Genomic DNA, 25,681 nt, shown 5'->3' with positions numbered 1-25,681 from the left:
CGCACCTATGTCAATTCTCATTTTAGAACATGGAATACGAAGTTTGCCTTAGTGTCATAGTCTTCCCGAAATTAGAGTGAAGTGTGTTAGTGAAACCAGGAGACACTAAATCGGGGTGGTCTGATGGGAATTTGAAAACCAGTCTTCCCAAACACACGCACGGTGACTTAATACAGCATTTCAGTCGATCGTGTCGCAGTTCACATACTGAAGGCCTTGATAAGAGTTTTCTTTCCTTCATCGCAAAATGAAAACAACTGTTAAAATCCGCTACACAGATCCATTAGGGCAGTTTGTTTAAACTACTATGTTCGCCATCCACTCTTATCACGTAAAACGCCTCTTATCTTTTGATTGCAGTCGGATGAGAGGTATTTAAAAGCTGTTCTGCCTGTAAAAAGGCTTGTTTCATAAGATCACAATGGTCAAGCCGGCTGGCAGTGTTTTCCTAAAACTGGTTGCCTTCGCCCTGTTGCTGCAATGGGGTGGGGCAAACAAACCGAATTTCGTCATCATACTCACGGACGACCAGGATATCACACTTGGCGGCATGGTATGTAAAATGTTATTTGGACGTTAACTACTTGTCAACCAAGCGAAGTTATCAATCGTAAAATTTGAGTTTCATTTCTGAAACTGGTAGATAACAGGGTAATCCCGCAGCATTTACTAGTTACACGTTAACTGCCATAGTTAATTTTATAGTAATATTGTCATTATATATATTTGACAATAGTATCATAAAATTAAAACGCAGAAAAATGTAATAGTTTCGTCTTAGGCCTAACTTTTTGGCGAGTATAGGTAATATTATTTATTTGTTTCTTGACATTTTACGGCCTTCATTGGACCACCCTAGCCTACTTTATACAAAGAATTTTTCAGTTTCCTCTCAGCGCAGTCTTCTTCATTTTCTCGGATCTCATCCTTCTTTCTTCATCGGAAATCACCCTTCCTATTGTCTGTTTGTTGATTCTCGTTTGCAGTCTGGTTTGTTTGTCTGTGAGTTTCCTGATTTTGACAGTTTTGTTTCTTAGGTCTTCCAATGTAATCTGTAGCTCATCCATATCCTCCTTGATTTCTGTAATCCACTTAATGTTGCACTTACTATTCCACAATTTTCCTGTTATTCTCCTGATGATCCTGTTCTCTGGTGTTCTGATTAGATGTCCGAAAAATGAAATGCGTTTCTTCTTGATTGTACTTGTTACCAGTTCTATTTCCTAGTGGACGGTTTCATTTGTGGCTACTCTCCAGTGTCCACCTTTCTGGTACGACTTGTTGATGCACGTTCTGATGATTCTTCACTCTATTTTGAGTATTTTGTCTATTTGTGCAGCGTTAGTTGTTTTGAAGATGGTTTCACTTGCGTATGTTAATTCTGGTTGAGTGACTGTTCTGCAGTGTTTTAATTTTGTTGTTATTGACAGGCTCTTTTTGTTGTAGCTGTTCTTGGTGATATATTGTGCTCATTTTGTTTATTCTGTTATGCCATGTTGTCTTTTCATTGAGGTTATATGTTATGATTTCTCCCAGACATTTAAATTTATCTACAATTTTCATTTCTTGGTTTCCTATGTTTGTAAGTGGTGGGCCAGTTAACATGATGACTGTTTTTTCAAAGGATATTCCAAGACCAATTTTCTGTGCTGTTTCCTGTAGTGAGATAACTTGTTGTTTGGTTTCCTGAATACTGTTGGACAAGAGATCAAGGTCATCAGCAAATCGTACACAATTTAAACTTATATTGTCTTTGGGTCTTCCAATTTGGATGTTCTTTGGGTTAATCTTGCACCATTCCTTCATTATGTATTCTAAAGCACCGTTGAACAGCGGGGGTGCCAAGCAATCTCCTTGTTTTAAACCTGTTTTTATAATGAATGGCTCAGAAAGTTGCCCCCTGAACGTGATACAGTGTTGGTTAAGGTGAGTTCTATCAATTTGATTAATTTTGTATGGAGCCCAAATATCTTAAGATTTTTAACATTGAAGGTTATTACAAGAGGTTTATTTCATTTCTTGTAATATGCTATGGCTAATTTTAAAGTGATGATCTGTTCTCCACAGCTTCTCCAAGGTCTGAAGCCTCCTTGGTATTCACCTAATTCTTCCTCTAGTTGCTCTTTGATCCTCTTGTATAGGATTCTGGAGAAAGTCTTGTATGTGCAATCTAAGAGAGAGATACCTCTGTAATTATCTGGGTTGCTTTTATCTCCTTTTTTGTGGAGTGGGTGGATTGTGGCTGAGGTCCAATGTCTGGGAAACTTTTCTGTGTCCAGGTTCTTGTTAGACCTATGTTTAAGGATATTCGAACTGTATCACTGGCATATTTCCACATTTCTGCAAATACTTTATCTTCTCCGGTTTCCTTACTATTTTTCATCTCTCTGAGTGCCGTTTCCACATCTTGGATTGCTGAAGGATTTATGAGAGCAGGTAGAATCTTGATGGGTGTGTCTTTATTAATTGCTAAAAATTTCTGGGTTTTCACAATTCAAAAGTTTACTAAATGCTTTTGCCATGATTTCGACATTTTCCTTGTCATTATGTGTCATTTTCCCATCTTCCCTTTTCAGCATTAATGTGGGAGGGGCAAATTTTTGTAATTGTCTTCCAAACATTTTGTAAAAGTCTCTGGAATTTATTTTATGGTAAATTTCTACTACTGAGCTGATTAGATCTTTCTGTGATTGTTTCTTGGTTTGCCTGATAATTTGTGTAAACTTTTTCCTGATATTTTTGAGGTTAGTTGCATTTTCATCTGTTTTGTTTGTTTGAAATTTTAAACATGCGTGATGTCTTTCTTCATGAATTTTGTCACATTCTCAGTTCCCCCAGCATGTCTTTTATGTGGGTTCAATAGCGCTAAATTTTCTGCTTGTTGCCTGAGAATTTGAACCAGTTCTTCTACATTATCTGTCAGTTTTATGTTTTGTGTGATTTCTCTATCATTTCTAATTAATTGGTGGGGATCAAAGTTCCTCTCCTGTTTATTGCATTTTGGTTTCTTTTTTAGTTGTGTGAACTCAATTTTCATTTTGACAATGCAATGATCTGAACCTGTATCTACCCCTCTTAATACTTTAACATTGTAGATTTCTCTGTGGAAGAATTTGTCCTAAATACATGATCCAGCTGCCATTCTCCTTTTCTGCAATCAGGATGTTTCCAAGTTTTAAGTTTGTTTGGCCTCCTTTTTAAGATCAGTATGTGTTCCCTAGATAGTTCAACAAGTCTTTGGCCATTCTTATTTGTTTGTTTATGTGGAGCCCATTTCCCAATGATATTCTGGTATTTCTTTTCTCTTCCAAGTTGGGCATTGAAGTCCCCTAACAGGATCTTAACATTGTTAATATTTACTTGGTTTATTGTTTGGTCAAGGGGATCTCAAAACTTTTCCACTTCTTTCCTACTCTTTGATAGAAAATTCTTTTCATTAGTAGGGGCATGGGATTTAATGATGGTATAAATTTTGTTGGATGCTTTTAAACTCAAAGTTGCAATTCTAGGGGAGATGGCTTGAAAATAGATAATCGAATCTATTATTTTCACATTGACTATAAAACCAGTTCCAAATTGGGGAGATTCTTTCATAACCCTTATTCCAAGTTTCCCATATTCATTGCATAACGTAATATTATATTGAATAAATCCTGATTAATTGCATATGACAGCAAAATATCAGCTCTACTGCAAATTTGAGACAGCTGCAACACACACATCAGTATGTATTATTAAGGTTTATATTTTTCCTGCTAATAATTTTATGAAAATAAGTACCATAATCTCAAAACGTATGGCTTATATAAAATTTCTTTAGATTTTATTTGACAGAGGATAAATGAAATCATTGACGATGGCGAAACTTCACTGGATGTTAAACACGAAGAATAAGCGTTAGCTCAAATCATAACCACGTAACCACAACTACATACAATTGTTCTAGGATTGCACAACATAAAAGTAATGATTGCTATAATAGCTATGGTTCGTTTACATGTTTATACGTCACGCGTCTGAATAGTATTCGTGATTTTAACAGATTTTTTCAGCTTCTGAATATCTCTGTTTGTTTAATAAGAATTTTGAACACAATAAGAATTTCACAATAAACGAATGACATGATTCTTTGAGTTGAAAATCTATCGCAGATGCTCCAAGGCATTCGTCACACTAGCTATGAACTCGAAATCTGTGGTGGAGTAAGTATTGTTACTACTTTCAACCGAACTCATTACAGGGCGAATAGGTAAATTGCGTTAAAAACCACGCAAATCTTTGTGTGAGCCTAAGCTGTAGAAGCCAGTATGACATTCAGTAAAAGTGTTTTGGTGATTGTCTATGTTGTGTTGTACTATGAACATTAATCTTTGGCCTAATGGAGGCAGCTCCCATCTAATGCAACAAGCGATGTACAATAACACCGGCATGCGTCTTGCCGGGAATTTGTCGCTTCGGTTATCATATTACCGGGTACCCCGTGTGGTGATACAGATTCGGTGACAAGATCGAAGAGGAAGGAGTACAAGTCTTTCATTGATGCAGAAATTTTATTCTTTTCTATTGACTGCCACTGGCGGATCGTTCGCACGCCGGAACCTTGAACCTCCACTGTTTACACCTTTCCCGACGGCACCTGTCTCTTATCATTGCTCTCTGTTCCTTCTAGCGAGATCTTTATCACAGCGACCGGAGGAGCAGCTTATAATGACCACAGTCGGACCTTGGCTATCAATCGTTGACAAGCGCCGCGGGAAGTGGTGCAGTGGTCAAAAAGCACTATTGCAGCGCCTACTGCGTTTTCCTTATTTTTCGTAAACAAATTGAGGTGAATGTCAGGTTGATGCCTTAAACCTCGCTGATTGACTTACTTTTGTAGTCGCTCACCATTACGCTCCCTTGCTCTCTGGCGATAGTTTCTGTGACATTCTCATTCAGATTTCTCCCACTTCAGGTCCTGATGTATTCACAGTGCAGTCAGTCTGACATAACATAGCAGTTGCCCATGCCATTAGACCTGGTGGACGTGTTTCAGTATGCATTGCACTGGGCGTCCACCGGCATAATTTTCCCTCAGGAGCTCTGTGAAATATGATTCGGACCATGTGCAGAGTTGGTTTTCATTCAGAAGTACGCCTTATGACCGCAGACAGGCACATAAGTGGGTACGTGCTTTTGTAATTCTGATTAAGCTATTCGATTGCCATTTAACTTGCCATGCCAAAAATATTCAGGCCACACTACTTCTCTGGCGCCATAAACTAAACTGTCCCGTGTAAGCCATGAACTTCTCTTATCTCCTCGAGCGACATTTAGAACGGTGTCTTACAGACTATCACAAAGCACAAGCCAACACCTGCTTAAGTTACTAAGACTGTGCTCATAGAACAATCATCATGCTTAAATTTTAGCTATCATCAGTGTTCCCGACTATCCATTCACACTACTGGCCATTAAAATTGCTACACCATGAAGATGACGTGCTACAGACGCGAAATTTAACCGACAGGAAGAAGATGCTATGATATGCAAATGATTAGCTTTTCAGAGCATTCACACAAGGTTGGCGACGATGACGACACCTACAACGTGCCGACATAAGGAAAGTTTCCAACAGATTTCTCACGCACAAACAGCAGTTGACCGGCGTTGCCTCGTGAAAAGTTGTTGTGATGCCCCGTGTAAGGAGAAGAAATGCGTACTATCACGTTTCCGACTTTGATAAAGGTCGGATTGTAGCCTACCGCGATTGCGGTTATCGTATCGCGACATTGCTGCTCGCGTTGGTCGAGATCCAATGACTGTTAGCAGAATATGGAATCGGTTGTTTCAGGAGGGTAATACGGAACGCCGTGCTGGATCCCAACGGCCTCGTATCACTAGCAGTCGAGACGACAGGCATCTTATCCGCGTGGCTGTAACGGATCGTGCAGCCACGTCCGATCCCTGAGTCAACAGATGGGGACACTTGCAAGACAACAACCATCTGCACGAACAGTTCGAGACGTTTGCAGCAGCAGGGACTAGCAGCTCGGAGACCATGGCTGCAGTTACCCTTGACGCTGCATCACAGACAGGAGCGCCTGTGATGGTGTACTCAACGACGAACTTTGGGTTCACGAATGGCAAAACGTCATTATTTCGGATGAATCCAGGTTCTGTTTACAGCATCATGATGGTCGCATCCGTGTTTGGCGACATCGTGGTGAAAGCACATTGGAAGCGTGTATTCGTCATCACCATACTGGCGTTTCACCGGTGTGATGGTGTGGGGTGCCACTGGTTACACGCCTCGGTCACCTCTTGTTTGGATTGACGGCACTTTGAACAGTGGACGTTACATTTCAGATGTGTTACGACCCGTGGCCCTACCCTTCATTCGATCCCTGCGAAACCCTACATTTCAGCAGGATAATGCACGACCACATGTTGCAGGTCCTGTACGGGCCTTTCTGGATACAGAAAATGTTCGACTGCTGCCCTGGCCAGCACATTCTCCAGAACTCACCTACTGAAAACGTCCGGTCAATGGTGGCCGAGCAACTGGCTCGTCACAATACGCCAGTCACTACTCTTGATGAACTGTGGTATCGTGTTGAAGCTGCATGGGCAGCTGTACCTGTACACGCCATCCAAGCTCTGTTTGACTCAATGCCCAGTAGTATCAAGGCCGTTATTACGGCCAGAGGTGGTTGTTCTGCGTACTTATTTCTCAGGATCTATGCACCTGATTTGCGTGAAAATATAATCACATGTCAGTTCTAGTATAAAATATTTGTCCAATGAATACCCGTTTATCATCTGCATTTCTTCTTGGTGTAGCAATTTTAATGGCCAGTAGTGTACCTTTTGCAAACACAATTAACAGCGCTGTTAATCTGAATATCTATCAATTCCTCAACAAGCAACTTCGCATCGTCAGTCATCCATTTGCGAATAGCGAGATGCGCTGGATTTTCGGTGTTTGTCTCAAAACTACATACCAATATTTCTCTCCTCGAGGAAATAATCTTACTTACCGCGGTTCCCTTTAGCACAACGGGGGCTCCGCAATAAACAAGCGTTCTGATGCACAAAGCGGCAGCATACTTCCGCACGACATGGCCTCCTAACACGGACTGACTGGAACCTTTGCATTTTGCGGACAAGAGCTTTTTCGACTGAGCTACCTGAACACGGAAAACGGTTCGCCCTCACAGTATCCCCTCAGCCAGTACCTCGTCTCCCACCTCCATAATAATCTCGGCAAGGTATGCCAGAGAACCGTGAAGTCTGATAGTTAGGAGGAGCATTTTCTTATTATACAACATGTTCGTCAAAAATACAAAAACAAAAACATATAACCAGAACAACTGCCGGCTTGGTCACATGGGTTAGGTACCACATCCAATCTTACGTTCTATACTGCTTATTGCTACTCTACTTATCACTCTTGTTTTACGCGTCAGCCAGTTTTAACCTTTACCGCCAGTGATTTCGCTTCCCTTCCTCTTAACCATAAATTTACACGTTTTCCTGATTGACACAACAAGATTACACTCTCGCACTCTAAAGGAATCAAGACTGTCGGTGGTCTACGCTGACGGTCAGCTCTCCACCTCAGAAGAGCGAAAGCTACGCACAGCAGAGTTAGAGTACTGTGGCACTTGGTATTCCGGCACTCAAAATCCCTGTCGTGCATCGTTGTTATTCTCTCACTGCCCTGCAGGCTGCATTAACCGCTCGGCTGAAATGCGCCCTTCCTGTGTGGCAGTGAATTGATCTAGGGAATAGTTTAAGTCAGGTTCTAAAGCTTGATTTAGAAATGTTATATTCGGTGCTGGCAATAATTCCAAAGGTACATCTGGCCAATACAGTTGTGGTCCTGATATGTTCAGTTACGTGATTCCCATAACCGTGGCTGGTAGATGGAAAGCTGACTCTGTCATGTCCATCGATTAATAACCCTCTCCTCTTAAGCTCAATCCGTCCGGCCTCTGTGAGCTTCCCCTGCTCCTAAAACTGCTGCCAGGGCACACATCCAGGCCTGAGAGTGGGTCCTGGGGCAATGACGGCAAGGGCGATGGCGAGTCCAGATCCATGGGTGGGAGGCGGGCAGGGCGGAGGTGAGGGCTCATCGTCCATCTGCTCCTCCTGTGGTGCCGTGGTGGCACCAACGGGCAGCTGCAAAGACTGCGCAGTCCCGTGAGGCCATAAATCTGGGGGAAGAAAAGCAGCAGACTCACGGGTCAAATGACATGCGCAAAATTGGTTCTGGTGGCGGCGCTGCAAACCATTGAGACCTGCAATAAAATACATGTATGAGCCAATGCATTCCTGGATCACGCCTCTTTCCCAGCGCCCACAGTTGCCATAAACCTGAAAAGAATAAGATCGCGCGACGCAAAGTGACACTTGCGGACCATTGGCGGCGCCGGATCCTGCGGTGGGTGTAGCAAGTGTAACAGCATCTGATGGTGGTGGCTGTTGTAACGGCAACTGGAACGGTCACGGGGTAGTAGTGACAGAAATGCAGCGGGACCTGCGGAGTGGCCCGCAAACAACAACACAATGGGAGAGGACGGATACAACCAACGGAGGACGTTACGACACAACAAGAACAGACAACAGAGAAACGAACCAAACAAGACAATCACATCCACTGGAATAGAAACATGAAGTCAAGATGCTGTCTGAGGCGATATGTCCTGAGACACACGCAATATTAGACTGCTGGCTGAGCACAAGGCACGCGCTTAAGTATGCTATCGGGGGCGCAGCTATTGGCCGCTGGGACGTGTTCCACTGTGGCGCCCTCACACTAAAAGCGGGCCAGGAGGCACGCACCGCCACAGCTTACGGCGGGATGGTGCAGAGACCTCTATGGGTCTTCAACGTCTATGACGTCTGGCGCGGATTCAAATTCCGCGGCGCGCAGTACGAGTGGCCATGTAGAAGTTCCGCCAGTGATGTTCCGTCTCGTGGATGGGAGCGATGGGAGACGAGAAAGAGTTACAGCACCTGTTCCCATGTGTGGGTGGTGCGAAGCTTGGTCATCTGTTGCTTGAAAGTGCGTACCAAGCAATTTGCTTCTCTGTTGGACTGCGGGTGAAACGGAGAACTTGTTAGATGACGAATGCCATTTCGTTCAAAAAACTGTTCAAAACAAAGTGAAGTGGACTGTGGTCTATTGTCTGACACAAATACTTCTGGCAAACCTTCTATGCAAAATATGGAGGTGCTATGTGATGTGGTAGAGTTCATTGGCACAGCAAATGGATACTTGCTAAAAGAGTCTACCACTATGAGCCAAGGTGTGTTCCAAAATAGTCCTGCAAAGTCTATGTGCACTTGTTGCCTTGGTGACTGAGTCTTAAGCCAAACAGAGAGTGTCTGTGGCGGAGCGGATTGGTTCTCTGCACATGTGCAACCCTGTGACATGGTCTGTTCAATGTGGGTGTCCATGCCCTACCAAGTACAGTGCCGGAACGCTAACACAAGCTACACCGTGCTCTTCACTGTTAATCTCCTGACTTAGGAAACATCTTCAAAGCATGATTAGATGCATCATATGAAGTTATAAACTCCTTCTCAAAGTCTGGATATACGAGAACCAAATTCTTTAATTCTTTATACATCCCCTGACTCTCTTCAATCCTCCTTTCCTTGGTAACTGCATGAGTGGTCATACTATGTCACAAAACCGTTTTATGAATTTCTGTAAAAATTTGAGATCCTCAAAAGAGATTGTACTTCCTTAATCGATTTAGGTGATCAGAACCCTCATACACCATGCACTCGCCTCGGGTCTGTTCTTACCCTGTCTTTACTGATTACATGGCCTAAATACCCTACCTTTTCTAATGCAAAATGACCTTTCCCTGTGCTCAAAGTCAGACGTGCAACTCTCAGTCTCCCAACCACTTCCTTCAAACGTTGTACAAAATTGCCATTATCTGTGCTCAACATCAAACCTGCGGCCCTTAGTCTCTTAAACACTTCCTTCAGAAATTGTCTGTGTTGCTCCATGTCTTTTGAGAATACAGTGGTATCATCTAGCTAAACTTGACACTGGCACACTTTCAAACCTCTCATTACCCCACCTAATAACCTCTGAAATATTGTAGGCATATTTTTCTGTCCAAACAGCATTCTTCTGAACCGATAGTACTCCCATGGTAGGAAAATGCTGTCTTTGGCTAGTCTTCAGGAAAAGCCTTCAAATTATGGTTATCATACCTTACATCGGTGGTAGAAAAGTGCCGACATTGTCAGAAGTTATCATGGTCTCAGTAATGTTGGGGATGGGGTATGGATCTGCTTCATCTTCAGGTGAGGGTATTATAGCAGAACCAGCATTTTCTAGAAACACCCTTAGACTTTTTTCTTGTTCCATCAACTAACTGTTTGTGAATAAAATCTTCCACAATTGGCTGCAGATATCATGGTATCCAATACAGTTTCCAATAGACCACTGCTCCATTTCCTGTTGGTATTTCATGTTGAGTCAGGAGCATTATTGGCAATGGACCCCATTTAAACAGCAATTCATCCATCAGCACTCTCTCTTTACTCCCATTAGACGCTCCACTTGCCTACATAACTTGCCTTAACTATGGATTGCAGCTGATTGTGGCTGATACTCCTTGTGCACAACTCATCCAGAAAGTCCAAATTTGCTGTTAACATCCCTGCTATTAGCTTCATTTCTTTGGAACCAAAATTATCTATATTTATGGACACCACTCTCCCAACATTCATCTCTTGTACATGCACAGCACAACTCTTCTCTTAATGAAACAACTTGCTGGATCCAGTATATTATTCTCTTCCAGAGGCTCTACAAGACATACCCACAGTTAGATGTGGCTCCACATTCATCCAAAGTGACTTCCTGGTGGCACCCAGCACACAATCATTGAAGTTAAGCCGTAGTGCAGTTGTATGCTTTTCAATTGGTTTCTCTAATATGCTAGACACCCCTTGTGACAGCTCTACTCTGGCAATAGCTTCTCCTAGCTGGAATGTCATTCCACTGAGTTCTACCATATATTGGGAAAGGTCAGTCTCAGAACAATATTGATACATAAAATATAAGCCCAGCATAATGCAGTAACCCTTGATTACATGTTTTAACACCTACACACACTGATTAAGCCAAATCAGCCTCATATTAAAATCTATGTCCACTAATTCCAGTGACCTCACATCATTATCCCTGACCCCATGTAACTTACAGTGCGGTGGGTTCCATTGCCTCTGATCTACCAAGTCTCCACTGGCAACCACCAAATGGATCACTGCATCCAACAAAAACTAGTACTCTTTACCTCTTACAACACTGCGCACTCCACCTGTGCATAAATATTCATTTAATTTAATTTTAACAGGAGCACCTTTAGATGGACTTTGGGTTTCCCATTGCATTTAAGAGCTGCTTATGACCTCCTCATCCACCCCTATGATCATCATTAAAGCACTGCTGCTGATACCTTCCATTTCCTCTACTTCCCTGTGACTAGTGACACTACCTCTGAAATGCCCCTTTTGTCCACATCTGTTACAGTTAATGTTCACAGAAAATACCCCTTATCTATCCCATATTCCTGTTGAGATGCCAGTTTCTTTGCCTTGCATTGCTAACCTAACAGCAGAATGCAGATTCTTTGGAGCTCCTGTATACACCTTCTTCACATGTATGATGGCAACCCCCCCCCCCTCCCCCCCCCCCTCCCCTCAGAAAGGCACTGAGTGCCCTCTGCTCTGCTTCTTGCATGGTTCTGACCACTATGGGACTTAACATCTGAGTTCTTCAGTCCCCTAGAACTTAGAACTACTTAAACCTAACTAATCTAAGGATATACTTGAAAGGAGAGACAGCATTGGTCGTATATTTTTGTTTATTATCGCAAAATCGATTTTCGGTCACTTAGTGACCATCTTCAGTGCTGTAATATATAACTTAAATTAGTAAGCACTGGTGTCAATAAGCTTACAGCGATCACATAACAAACTACTCTTTATGTTATATCACGAGCCACCTAGACTCTCTGCACTGCCTTTCAAAATGGCCATACCGGTGACACATATAACAGATTAGAGGCACCAATTCTGTGCATGATGCAGTATGCCCAAACAAGTTACACTGCATACATACACCTTACAGACAAAATGCTGCTATCTGCAAATTTATTTTCAGTTTTCTTATTTTGCTAGTTAAGCAGCTCCCAGTAAGAATAGCCATATCATCTCACTTTGATGTCCTAGATCTGCTGTAATGATGTAGCACTATGGATGTCATATTTTCATCAATGCATGTGACTTCTGGTGCTTCAAAAGATAAAATTATTACTGTTTTGTTGTTGTTGTTGTTGTTGTTTTTGTTGCCATGATCTTCAGTCTGATGACAAGTTTGATGCAGTCTCTATGCTAATCTGTCTTATGCAAGTCTCTTCATCTCTGAATAACTACTGCAACCTACATCCATCTGAATCTGCTTACTGTATTCATCTCTTAGTCTCCCTCTACAACTTTACCCCTCACACTACTGTCCATCAACTGACAATTCCTGTATGTCTTAAGATGTGCCCTCTCAAATGGTCCCTTCTTTTAAACAGGTTGTGCCATAAATTGCTTCTTCTCCAATTTGGTTTAGAGATTCCTCATTATTTGCTTGATACACTCATGGAATCTTAAACATTATTTCGTAGTACCATATTTCAAGAGCTTCTACCCTCTTCTTGTGTGAACTGCTTATCATCCATGTTTTGCTTTTAAACAAGGCTTCAGTTCAGACAAATACCTTCAGAATGGACTTCCTAACACTTAAATATATATTACATGTTAACAAATTCCTCTTTTTTCAAAAATTATTTTCTTGCTATCTTCTTTACATTGGCCATATCATTTCTTTTACTGCCAAAATAGTAAAACTCGTCTTCTACTCTTAATGACTAATTTCCTAGCCTAATCACAACAGTATCACCTGATTTAATTCAGCTGCATTCCATTACCGATGTTTTACTTTCGTTGATGTTCATCTTCTGTCGTCTTCTCAAGACACTATCTGTTCTATTTAACAGGTTTTCTAAGTCCTCTGCCATCTCTAATAGAATTACAGTGTCATCAGCAAAACTTCAAAGTTTCTTATTTTTTCTCTCAGGACTATAATTCCTTCACTACTTTCTGAATGTACAGAATGAACAACATTGGAAATGAGATAAACTCCTGCATCACTACTTTCTTTACTCTCTCAACTACTGCTTCCATTCCATGTCCTTTGACTCTTACACACACCATTTGATACAACTGAAATTCAACCCACCTCTCCTTCTGAAATTAGGAAGATAATAAACTCTCTCAAGAATAAAAGCTCACATGGAATTGATGGCATTTCCAGCAGGATAATAAAAGCTTGTTCCCAAGATATAAGTGGGATACTTAGCCACATATGTAATAGCTCTCTGAAGCAGGGTATTTTTCCAGATAGACTGAAGTATGCCATTGTTAAACCACTGCACAAAAAAGGGAATACATCTGATGTCAACAACTACCGCCCAATCTCTCTTCTGACTGCCTTATCCAAAATTCTTGAAAAAGTAATGTATTGTAGAGCAGCTTCACACCTTTGTAAAAATAAAGTTTTAACAAAATGTCAGTTTGGTTTCTGGAAAGGTTTTTCAACAGAAAATGCTATATATACTTTCACTAATGAAATATTAAATGCTCTGAGTGACCGGAAGTCACCTGCTGGGATTTTTTGTGATCTCTCAAAGGCTTTTGATTGTGTAAATCATGGAATACTTCTGGATAAGCTCAAGTACTGTGGTATAAATGGGACAGCGCTCAGCTGGTTTAAATCATACCTAACTGGAAGAGTGCAGAAAAGTGAAATAAGCAGTTCACATAATATGCAAAAAATTGCCGATTTCTCAAACTGGGGAACAATCAAGAAAGGGGTGCCGCAAGGTTCGGTCTTGGGTCCTCTGCTGTTCTTAATATATATTAATGACTTGCCATTCTATATTCACGAAGATGCAAAGCTAGTACTTTTTGCCGATGATACAAGTACAGATAGCTATCACACCCAACGGACAAGAATTAACTGGTGAAATTGTAAACTATGTTTTCCAGAAAATCATTAAGTGGTTCTCTGCAATTGGGCTCTCATTAAACTTTGACAAAACACAGTACACACAGTTCCACACAGTAAATGGAATGACACCATTAATAAATATAGACTTCAATCAGAAATCAGTAGCTAAGGTAGAATATTCAAAATTTCTAGGTGTATGCATTGATGAGGGGTTGAACTGAGAAAAACACACTGAAGATCTGCTGAAACGTTTGAGTTCAGCTATTTATGCTTTTAGGGTCATTGCAAATTTTGGCAATATACATCTCAGTAAATTAGCTTACCATGCCTATTTTCATCCTCTGCTTTCGTATGGCATCATATTCTGGAGTAACTCATTATTGAGTAAAAGAGTGTTCATTGCACAAAAGCGTGTAATCAGAATAATTGCTGGAGCTCATCCAAGATCATCCTGTAGACACTTATTTAAAGAGCTAGAGATCTTCACTGTAGCCTCACAATATATATATATTCACTTATGAAATTTGCTATTAACAATCCGAACGAATTCAAAAGTAATAGCAGTGTACATGGCTACAACACTAGGAGAAAGGATGATCTTCACTACTCAAGGTTAAATCTAACTTTGGCTCAGAAGGGCGTAAATTATGCTGCCACAAAAGTCTTTGGTCACTTACCAAATAGCATCAAAAGTCTGACAGATTTAAAAGGAAATTGAAAGAATTTCTTAATGGCAACTCCTTCTACTCATTAGATGAATTTTTGGATACAGTAAGTGGGTAATTTCCCAAACCCCCCCCCACAAAAATAAATAAATAAATAAATAAATGTCATGTAATATTTTGTGTAATGTAGTATCTTGTACAGATCAAGCACCTGCCTTCTTTGGAATTGGAATTAATAGATTGTTCTTGAAGCCTGATGGTATTTTGCCTGTCTTATATATATTGTACGCCAGGTAAAATAGTTTTGTCATGGTTGGCTCTATCAAGGATCTCAGTAATTCTGAGGAAATGTTGTGTACTCCCAGGGTGGTGGTGTTGTAGCATAGGTCATTCAATGCTGTGACAAATTTTCTAGCAATATCCTGTCTTCCATCACATCTTCATCTACTTCTGTTTCTTTCTTCCCTTTCTAGACCATTGCCTTTAAGTTCATTTCCCTTGTATAGCTCTTCTATGTAATTGTTCCACCATTCAAGTTTCCCTTGTTTTCGTAGTACTGGCTTGCCAACAGTGCTCTTAATATTCTGACTGGAAAATGTTACTCAGCCCTGGATCTATCATATTTCAAAACTGGTGCAAACATAGTGCTCCCCTCCCCCTCAAGCATTGGAGACAGGACATCAAAAATTTTTAAAAAACTTTATTTTTCAAAAATATGGTAATTTTGTAGTGCATGTCCTTGTCAAAGGTCAGATATATATATAAAACACATATGCTCGAGGAAATGTAAGACATGTTATTTAGTCTTAAATGCAATCCACATGCCTCTGCACACAGCATGTCACTGTATTTCACTCTGTGGAATTCAAGCATGTATACTTTGTAATGGAAGCCATCAGACCTATATTCAGGACAGTGGAAATTAAAATGTCCTGTGGTGCTCTCCTGCTACCAGTTGGCCAGTTTGACATCGTACCCCACTAAAAAAAACACACACACAAAATTAATACTGCATGGGATTATTTGTAAATGGGAGAACAAGAACTCTTCAGAAAATTTGCACTCTTTATTGCCCATAGCTAACAATTTTCTCTTTTGTGTGACATAAAATTAAATACAGAAAACATAAAACCAGTGAAGACAAGCAATAAGCAAGACAGTACACATTTCTTCAACCCTTAGGTCCTAGCATTTTTTTTTCTCTTGTATTGTTATGGCTTTGCATGGCATGCTTTCCTTTCTTCAAAAGAATCTGTTACCTCATCAAAGTTCATCAAACATTTTGCTACACAATCAAAATGTCATTGTCTAATACTGAAAAAGTTGTTAATATGTAAGGTACACAAGGCTGGTGTGGTTCCTCGATTAGTCACTCTCTGCTAGATAAAATGAAATAGGCCTTGTCACTGTGTGGTAGATAAAATGAAATAGGCCTTTCTAATATTGTAGCAATTGTAACACATGCCAAATAAGCAAGACTGTTTTGGCACAAATGGTCATTTTTATCTACCTCATTTATATAAATAACACAACAGAATATAATTCACAAAGTACCAATGTCAAATGCCTTTTAGGCCTATTAAAAGCAAAAAGTTTTACGTTAAGAAATAGTTTCACATTTCATTCATACATTCCAGTTCTCAAGCACAAGACAGAAAAGTAGCAGTATGAAATTTTTTTTTATAAATTCAGAATCATCATATTCTTCCATATAATTTGTGTTATGTTTCCATTTCTTCTCCTTACTCATTCTAACAAACAATGTTGTTATCACTAAATCTGTAACTGTTCCTGCTGCCATTGTCAAAACTTATTCTCTGGTTAACCTCACAAACCCCACCAGAATCATCAGTTTAGTTATCCCGCATTTCTTCTCTCGTTAGGCATTATTACATGTTCATACAACAGGTTTTCTGTTCTATTTCGAGAATAAAACTTAAGTGGTCACTAACCAGGTAATTTCATTTTCTTGGATACAATGAGAAGATTAATATATAATCTCTCTTTGCTATTATTCCTCTTAATAATTTGTTTATACTTTGATAGTCTCAATATATGGATTTTGCTGATAATTCTAACAATGGTGATCATTTGCACACCCAATCAACCACATAAACAAACAGTGATTGACATTCACCCATTTGGGTTTATTCAGCTCAGCTCATACAGACCCATCCCCTTTTGTCTGCAGGAAAGTTTTTTATTTCTAGACCTGACAGAGCTACGGATGGCAGAGATATATCAGGTACACTATGCAGGCAACCAAAAATCAGCTTATGGTTCATTCAGAAATGAACTTAGAATGTGTTCAAAAATATCCAAAAGTAACAAGGATTTGTTTCAAAAACATGTGAATAGTCAATAGACTGATGTGCACTGGATGCTAGGTGTTTTAGATTTTTTTTCTTCAAGAATATGAATTTGGTGCTACCTGAAATTTCCACCTGGGGTAGATGTCCCAGTTCCCCCACAAGATCTGGGCCTGATAATACCTCAGAGTACCCTACAAGGCTCCATACTATGCCCAGTAGTATTTCCATTCAGTGTTAATTATTTACCATTAAATATCAACTATCCATCAGTTCTGTTCACAGACAATGCCAATGTGTTAGTTGAAAATCAGAATTTAGAAAATAGTCCAAAGTCACTGATAAGTACCAACTGGCCCTTATAATTTGGTTTCAGCTGAATAGATTGAATCTAAACAAATCTAAGACTCACTTGAAGCAGTTCAAAACCAAACATTCAAAATGTGAGCAGATTAAGATTATTTACAACAAGATTATTTACAAGAAGTTGACTCAGTCAAATTCTTAGGATTAAATTTGGATAAATAATAAGGTCTGTATGCACACATTGAGTACTGAGGGATAGCTTAATGTTTCCTACTTCATCATTAATGGCTTGCAAGTTTCCAAGCCTACATAAAATTGGCAAGAATATATGACTATTAACAGAATGTATAAAAGGAAATATGTTAGCGGGTTTACATGATTTTTATTCATAAAGACTGACTATTATAACAAAATGCAATGAATTTAGATTTTGGGATTAGGAGGAGCCCTCACCCATGCTGGAATCTTTGAGCAGGGAAAGCTACTAGCATTCTCCAGTATCTGGTGTGACAACATTTGGCAATTTAAATGAACAAATACCAAAGGAAGGGGGGAGAGTGGGGGACATTACTATATGATACTGTTGGAAGAACATTTAAAGGTGAAATATATGCACACAAAAAGGGGGAACCAGGACAAAAACAGACTTGGCTGTTGGATGAAAGAAACTCATTTCTGGGCACACTTTGTGGTCAAAGAGTAAAGGAGTGGCCAGTAAGGAAATGGTAACATAAGTTGCTTGGTACTTCTGGCCCTCACTAAGCTCCACTGCACTAAATCTGTTCACTTCACTTTGTAAGCCAATTGCTTATACAGGAAGGAGGAACTGGGCTAGATCGCACCAGACCTTGCAGGACCACAACAAAAATCTTCCAAGGAATTGGATTTCAAGAATGGGCACAAAAGACATGGTAGAACTTCTCTCACTTAGTTAGTTAGTTACGTTCCATGGAACATTTTTCAGGATGGGTCCTAATGATGTGGACACATTACAATGATAGAAATTCTTCTACAAAATAGAAGGAGTTCTAAAGGAGAAACTTTCTCAGTTTGCTATCAAATTCAACTTTGCTGTCTATCAGACATTTTGTATCACTAGGTAAGTGATCAAAAATTTTTGTTGCAATATTGTGCACCTCTTTTTGTCCTAAAGACAACCTCTTGTGGAGTAAAGAATGTCATTTTTCCTTCTGGTGTTGTAATTATGTACTTCAGTGTTCCTTTTGAACTGTATTTGATTATTTACAACAAACGTCATGAGGGAATTAATATACTTCTTAAACAGATGCCTACAAGATGATCATGGGTGAGCACAACATATTATTCTTACAGTGTCTTTTTTAGGAAATGCAGACTTTCTTTTTTAAAGATAAGTTGCCCAGAACATTATTTCGTATGACATTATCGAATGAAAATATGCAAAATATGTTATTTACTGTTGTGTCTCTTATGTCTCTCCCCAAGATTTGCAATGATTCTAAGCACAAATGTTGATGAACTAAGTTGTTTATAGGAGTTCCAAATGTGTTTTTCCAATTTAATTTCTCATCAATATTGACCCATAAGAATTTTGAAGTTTCCACCTTATTTATTATTTCCTCAGCATTTGTTATTTTTACCACTGGTGTAGTACCTCTACATGTGCAGAACTGAATAACTTATGTCTTTTTAAAATTTAGGGTGAGATCATTCACAGAAAACCAGTCAATGATACTTTTAAGAACTTTGTTTACCATTTCTTTTGTTTCCATACATGCACTTGGACTGATTACAATACTAGTGGCATCTGCAAAAAGAGTCCATTCTGATTGATTATTTACATATTTGAGGTTCAGTAGTGGATCTGAGATCTAACCGTGAGGAACATGATTTCTCTCTAGTCAGAATTATGCCCCCTGGACTATGTTGCATGAATTACTAAGTACAACAACTTTCTGCATTCTTTTGGTTGCATGTGACATTATCCATTGGTCGGGTATACCATCAATCCTGTAAAATGCCAATTTATCTAGGAGAATACTGTGATTCACAATGGCAAATGCTTTACAGAGATTGCAGAAAATACCAACCAGCACCATTTTATTATTTTATGGTTGTAAAATCTGGTGAGTGAATGTGTAAATGGCATTTTCAGTAGAGCAACCCTTGTCATTTGCTGGACTGTGAGCAAGCATAGGAGGTGAACACAAGTGTGAAACCTTACTTTCACATGAACTCCAGTGAAGCACAGCAGCTAACTATACAGGCCACATGTCATCATGTGAATGGGCTGCCTGGAGTGCTAGAGTTTGGCTGGAAATGTTACCTCATCAAAGCAGCCTTAAGATTGTCAGTAATACCAAATTGTATATTTTCAGATCCACTATTATGGCACATCATTCAAACAACTATTCAACAGACTATTAACTAGCCAGTTGGTCTTGACCCTACTTTGATTTTGGAATATACAGGAACCCTCCATTGTCTCTGACTAGTTCAACAATACTATGAGATTAAGAATGAATTAAATATGTTTAAATGAAATGAATGGATCAATGGTGAGTACTGATTGGATATATTGCATATCTAGGTTATTGTAGAATCTTAGAACATATTCTGTGATCAGACATAATGCATCTCAAACAGAATGACCTCCTCCATGTAACCAGCAACAGTTCTGAAAACATCAATCACCTGAACACAACTCGCACTTTTCTCACATGATATACTGCAACCCTTGGGTCAAAGAAATCAAGCAGATGCAGTATTTTTTGATTTTTGAAAAGCATGTGACTGAGTACCACATCTACACTTACCATCGAAAGCCAATCATATGGGATATCAAGCAAAATTTGTATCAGCATTGAGGATTTTTTTGGTAGAGAGGATGCAGCAAGTTATCTTGTATGGAAAGTCATGAACAGCTTGGGTGTGCCCCAGGGAAGTACATCAGTATCCTTGCTGTTCATGTTGTATATTAATGATCTTGCAGATAACATTAATAGTAACCTCAAACTTCTTGCAGATGATGCAGCTATCTGAAATGAATGTCCAAAAAAAGCTGCATAACTATTCTGTCAGGTCTTGATAAGATTTGAAAGTGGTATAAAAATTGGGAACTTGCTTTAAATCAGACATGTAAATTTGTGCACTTCACATAATGAAAAAAATGCAGTGTCCTATGGCTATAATATCAGTGAGTCACAGTTGGAAGCTGTTAACTCATACAGTTACCTGGGTGTAACAGTTTATAATTTGTTAGGAATATGGTATGGGACATGCATGTAGTGTCAGTTGTGGATAGAGCAGGGGGTAGACTTTGGTTTATTGGTAAACTACTGGGGAAATGCTATCAGGCTACAAAGGAGATTGCTTATAAATCACTCAAGTGACCCATCCTTGAATACTGTTTGAGTGTGTGGGGTTGGTACTAAATATGACTCACATGCGATATGAGATGTACAAGGGTCCTTTAATAAAAACCTGATTTTTATAAAAAGACCTATAATGAGAACGGAATACAATTTATTTATTTTTCAACATAATCCCCCTCAAGTTTTACGGATGTATGCGGGTGTCGACCCACTTCTCAGTTCCATGTGCAAAGAAGTCTTGGGGGCATTTGCGTAACCAGTTATGCACCACTGCCTGCACTTCCTCATCGGCAGCAAATCTTGAGCCACAAAGAGCTTCTTTCAGTGGATTAAAAATGCGATAATCTGAAGGTCCCAGATCCAGGGAATATTGGAGCAAGTAGATGAATTTCAGGTCTCCCTGCACACATCCATGCATCTTCCCTTCATTTCTGATGTTTTGTAACCTACCTCACAAACAATTTCTTGAACACCAGTACATCATGAACAATATGGCAGGCTGATCTGACACTAATGTCATCAGTACCACAATATCGTTTACCATAATTACACAAGTTTTCCCATATCAACTCATCAACTCTCACAATTTTGTTCTCCATAACTGCACAGAGGAAGTGTCCTGGGCATGGTGAATCTTCAACACTTTTTACACCCTGTTTGAACTTATCTGGCCACTTGTACATTTGTGTTCGACTCAAACAACTTTCACCATATTTCACTGCCATCCAACAGGGAATTTTCATTGGTTTCAACCCATCAGCTAATAGAAATGTAATGACGCTCTACTGCTAGTGGGACCCTTGCCGGTTCCCACCATCTTGTTTCACCAATTTTCACCAACATGTTCAAGAGTCAGGTGTGCCAACCCCAGATGATAGACACCACTAAAAAATAACAAAGAAACACAGACTTTGTCAAAGTTTACTATTTTTATAAAACTTTTCTGGTTATTTATCAAATGGGTAGCATGAATGGTCACAGCTTTGTTTGTGCCTTGGGAGAGGGTCACAGAGACGAAGAGGAGCTGAGGATACTGAACTGGAGAAGACTCTTGAAGATAGACATAAACTATCCTGAGAAAGCCTGCTTACAAAGTTACAAGGACTGGACCTCTACATAACAACCCTGTAGGACAGTGAGGACAATATTAGATTAATTGCAGCACTCTCAGAGGCATTTAAACAACCATTCTTTCTGTGATCCATACATGAATGGTTCGATTTATATATGTATAATAGAGGGAAACATTCCACGTGAGAAAAATATATATAAAAAACAAAGATGCTGTGACTTACCAAACGAGAAAGCACTGGTAGATAGACACAATAAAAAACACACAAACACACACACAAATTTCAACCTTTCGCAACCCAAGGTTGCTTCATCAGGAAAGAGGAAAGGAGAGGAAAGACGAAAGGATGTGGGTTTTACAGGAGAGGGTAAGGAGTCATTCCAATCCCGGGAGCAGAAAGACTTATCTTAGGGGGAAAACAAGAAAAAAGGACAGGTATACACTCGCGCGCGCGCGCGCGCGCACGCGCGCACACACACACGCACACACACACACACACACACACACACACACACACACACACACACACACACATCCATCTGCACATGTACAAACACAGGCAGAAATATGTAAATACAAAGAGTTTGGGCAGAGATGTCAATCAAGGCGGAAGTACACTGCCCTCTGGCTCCTACCTTTGTAACCGCCCCCAGTGTAAAACCTGTCCCATGCACCCTCCCACATATGTGGCACAAATGCCAAGGTAATCCCATTCCTGATGTCCAGGTGGAGATTCAAGGAATCCTAAGAACCTTAAGCCTCCTACAAAACCTTTCACCTGACTCCATCAACCTCATGACCCCACTACCTACTTCCTAAAATTCACAAACCCAAACATCCCGGCCACCCCATTGTAGCTGGTTACCAAGCCCCCACAGAACCTGAATGACAGGTGAGGTAAGAGTCGCGGCATACCTCACCTGTCATTCAAAAACATCTTTGCCTCTGTACTTCCACCTCGACTGACATCTCTGCCCAAACTCTTTGCCTTTATAAATGTCTGCTTGTGTCTGTGTATGTGCGGATGGATATGTGTGTGTGTGTGTGCGAGTGTATACCTGTCCTTTTTTCCCCCTAAGGTAAGTCTTTCCACTCCCAGGATTGGAATGACTCCTTACCCTCTCCCTTAAAACCCACATCCTTTTGTCTTTCCCCCTTCTTCCCTCATTCCTAATGAAGCAACCGTTGGTTGCGAAAGCTTGAATGTTGTGTGTATGTTTGTGTGTCTATCAACATGTCAGCACTTTCGTTTGGTAAGTTACAGCATCTTTGTTTTTAGATATATATATCCCATGTGGAATGTTTCCCACTATTATTTATATTTATATATATATACATCTGTGTGTGTGTGTGTGTGTGTGTGTGTGTGTGTGTGTGTGTGTGTGTGTGTGTGTGCATATATAAAAATCAGTTTCTTCACTCTCAGAAACAAGAAAAACTTTATGCTTACCACCCACCACTTAAAAATGTATGCCCAGGCAGCTCAATCTATGGGAATGAAACTTATAGTGATTTAAAAAGATACAAGTTAAGGAAGATGAATTTAGGACTACTGAAAACAAGGTACTGATACTGAAATGCTATTACTCAGGGGATGAATTCATACATGAGAAACTCATAATTTGAGCTGGATACAAGTATGTATATATCGCCTGTATGCAAATCAAATTGATTGCAGATACACAACAGCAAATGAATAAACCACAATTTGCTATTCCGTTGTTATCCAGGGATGTACAATAGGTCTTATCTTTTTATGCATTTGATCCTCTGATGCATTCAGTTTTTCATCTTTCAAAGCTACCAACCTGTTTCCTATTGTATTCCTTTCTTTTATTTTGAGCATTCATTGCCTAATGCCATCTCTGAAACTCTCAACAACATCTTGTTCTTTCATTGTATATAGATCACAGCTCCTCAATTTCCTACCTTTTTGCGTTTCCTTCAGTTTTGACCTGCAGTTCGTAACCAATAAATTATGGACAGAGTCCAAATCTCTCCCTGAAAATGTCCTACAATTTAAAATATGATTTCAAAATCTCTTTCTTACCATCACATAATCAATGAGAAATCTTTTAATGTTTACAGGTCTCTTCTGTGTATATGCCCTTATTTTATGAGATTCTTAAACAGGTGTTAGCAAAGGTTAATAGCTCTCTGCAAAGTGGCTTCCTCTTTCAATCCTTTTTCCCAGTCCTTGTTCTTCTACTAATTTTCCTTCTCTTCCTGTTCCTATTGTTAAATTCCAGTCCCCCACCACAATTAAATTTTCATCTTCCTTAACTATTTGAATAATGTATTATATCTCATCGCATATTTTTTCAATCTCTTCATCATCTGCACAGCTAGTTGGCATATAAACTTGTACTACAGTGGTAGGTGTTGGCTTTGTATCTGTCTTTGCTATTATAATGCATTCACTATGCTGTTCATAGTACCTTACCAGCATTCCTGTTTTCTTATTGATTATTAGGTCTACTTTCACATTACCCCTATTTGATTTTGTGTTGATAACCCTGTACTAACTGACCAGAAGTCCTGTTCTTCCTGCCACTGCACTTCATTAATTCCCACAACATCAAAGCTCAATCTATCCATTTCCCTTTTTAAATTCTCTAACATATATACCCATATCTACCGGATTAGAAGATCTAACATCCCATTCTGTGAACCATAAACTGTAATTTGTTTTTCCTTCATGATGACATCCTCATGAGTACTTCCCACCTGGAGAGCTGAATGGGAGAGTATTTAACCTCTGGAATATTGTATCCAAGAGGATGCCATCACCATTCAGCCATACAAGAGAGCTGCATGTCCTTAAAAAAATATAATGGCTATAGTTTCCCCTTTCTTTCAGCCAGTACTTACCTCAGCTCAGTACAGCCGATAGATACACATAAAACACATAAAACAGAACCGAAAATTTACGTTCCTAGCTTTCAGAACAAATGTTCCTTCATCTGGGAGGAGAGACGGGAAAGAAAGGGAAGAAGGGAAAGGAGATTCAGGTACTCACAACCCAGGTTATGAAGCAACAGGGAAAGGAAAATAGGGAGGGTAGCAAGGATGGAGGCATGGTTGTCAAAGGGAAGCCAAAGATATTCTACTGTAAGTACTGTGCCAGCTTCAAACCAAAGAGGATGCATACAGAAGTGAAGAGGTATATAGTGTAAAGATAAACACAACTATGTAGGATGAAAAGATGCATGAATGGCTAAAGAGGAAAGGGAAAGAGAAGAAGACTGAAGAGTAAATGGGATTGAGGTTGTTTAACGTAGGTTCAGTCCAGGGGGATGGCGGGATGAAAGGATGTGTTGGAGTGCAAGTTCCCATTTCCGCAGTTCAGAGGGACTGGTGTTGGGTGGGAGAAGCCAAATGGCACATACGGTGTAGCAGGTTCCTAGGTCCCTAGAATTATGCTGGAGGGCATGCTCCGCTACTGGGTATTGGGCATCTCCTAGGCGGACAATTCGTCTGTGTCCGTTCATGCGCTCAGCCAGTTTAGTTGTTGTCATGCCGATGTAAAAGGCTGTGCAGTGCAGGCATGTCAGTTGATAAATGACATGTGTAGTTTCACACGTGGCCCTGCCTTGAATTGTGTATGTTTTACCAGTAGCGGGGCTGGAGTAGGTGGTTGTGGGGGGATGCATGGGGCAGGTTTTGCAGTGGGGTCGGTTACAGGGGTAGGAACCGCTGGGTAGAGAAGGTAGTCTGGGAATATTGTAGGGTTTAACAAGGATGTTACGGAGGTTAGGGGGGCGACGAAAGGCAACTCTGGGTGGTGTGGGGAGAATTTTGTCAAGGGATGATCTCATTTCAGGGGTTGACTTGAGAAAGTTATATCCCTGGCGGAGTAATTTGTTGATGTTTTCGAGGCCAGGATAATATTGGGTGACAAG

At 40.0% G+C, this 25,681-nt stretch overlaps 1 protein-coding gene and 1 long non-coding RNA gene across 2 annotated transcripts in view; one reads left to right on the top strand and one right to left on the bottom strand.

The window, feature by feature from the left end:
* Window positions 1-421: 421 nt before the first annotated feature.
* Window positions 422-25,681, top strand: part of LOC124775995 (N-acetylglucosamine-6-sulfatase-like) — an 85,027-nt gene continuing 59,767 nt past the window's right edge. Inside the window, exon 1 of the mRNA XM_047250837.1 lies at window positions 422-553. Within this exon, the coding sequence (XP_047106793.1) occupies window positions 422-553 (132 nt within the window). The remainder of the gene's footprint in view (window positions 554-25,681) is intronic.
* LOC124777340 lies at window positions 7,794-20,336 on the bottom strand. Its single transcript, XR_007015718.1, has 2 exons — window positions 20,150-20,336; window positions 7,794-8,198 (listed from the first exon to the last, which is right to left on the bottom strand). It is a non-coding gene; the product is annotated as an uncharacterized LOC124777340 (long non-coding RNA).

Source organism: Schistocerca piceifrons, chromosome 2 (assembly GCF_021461385.2).
Source record: "Schistocerca piceifrons isolate TAMUIC-IGC-003096 chromosome 2, iqSchPice1.1, whole genome shotgun sequence".
NCBI classification, from domain to species: Eukaryota; Metazoa; Arthropoda; class Insecta; order Orthoptera; family Acrididae; genus Schistocerca; species Schistocerca piceifrons.
Note: the sequence above shows the minus strand (reverse complement) of the source record. Positions and strands in the feature narration are given on the sequence as shown.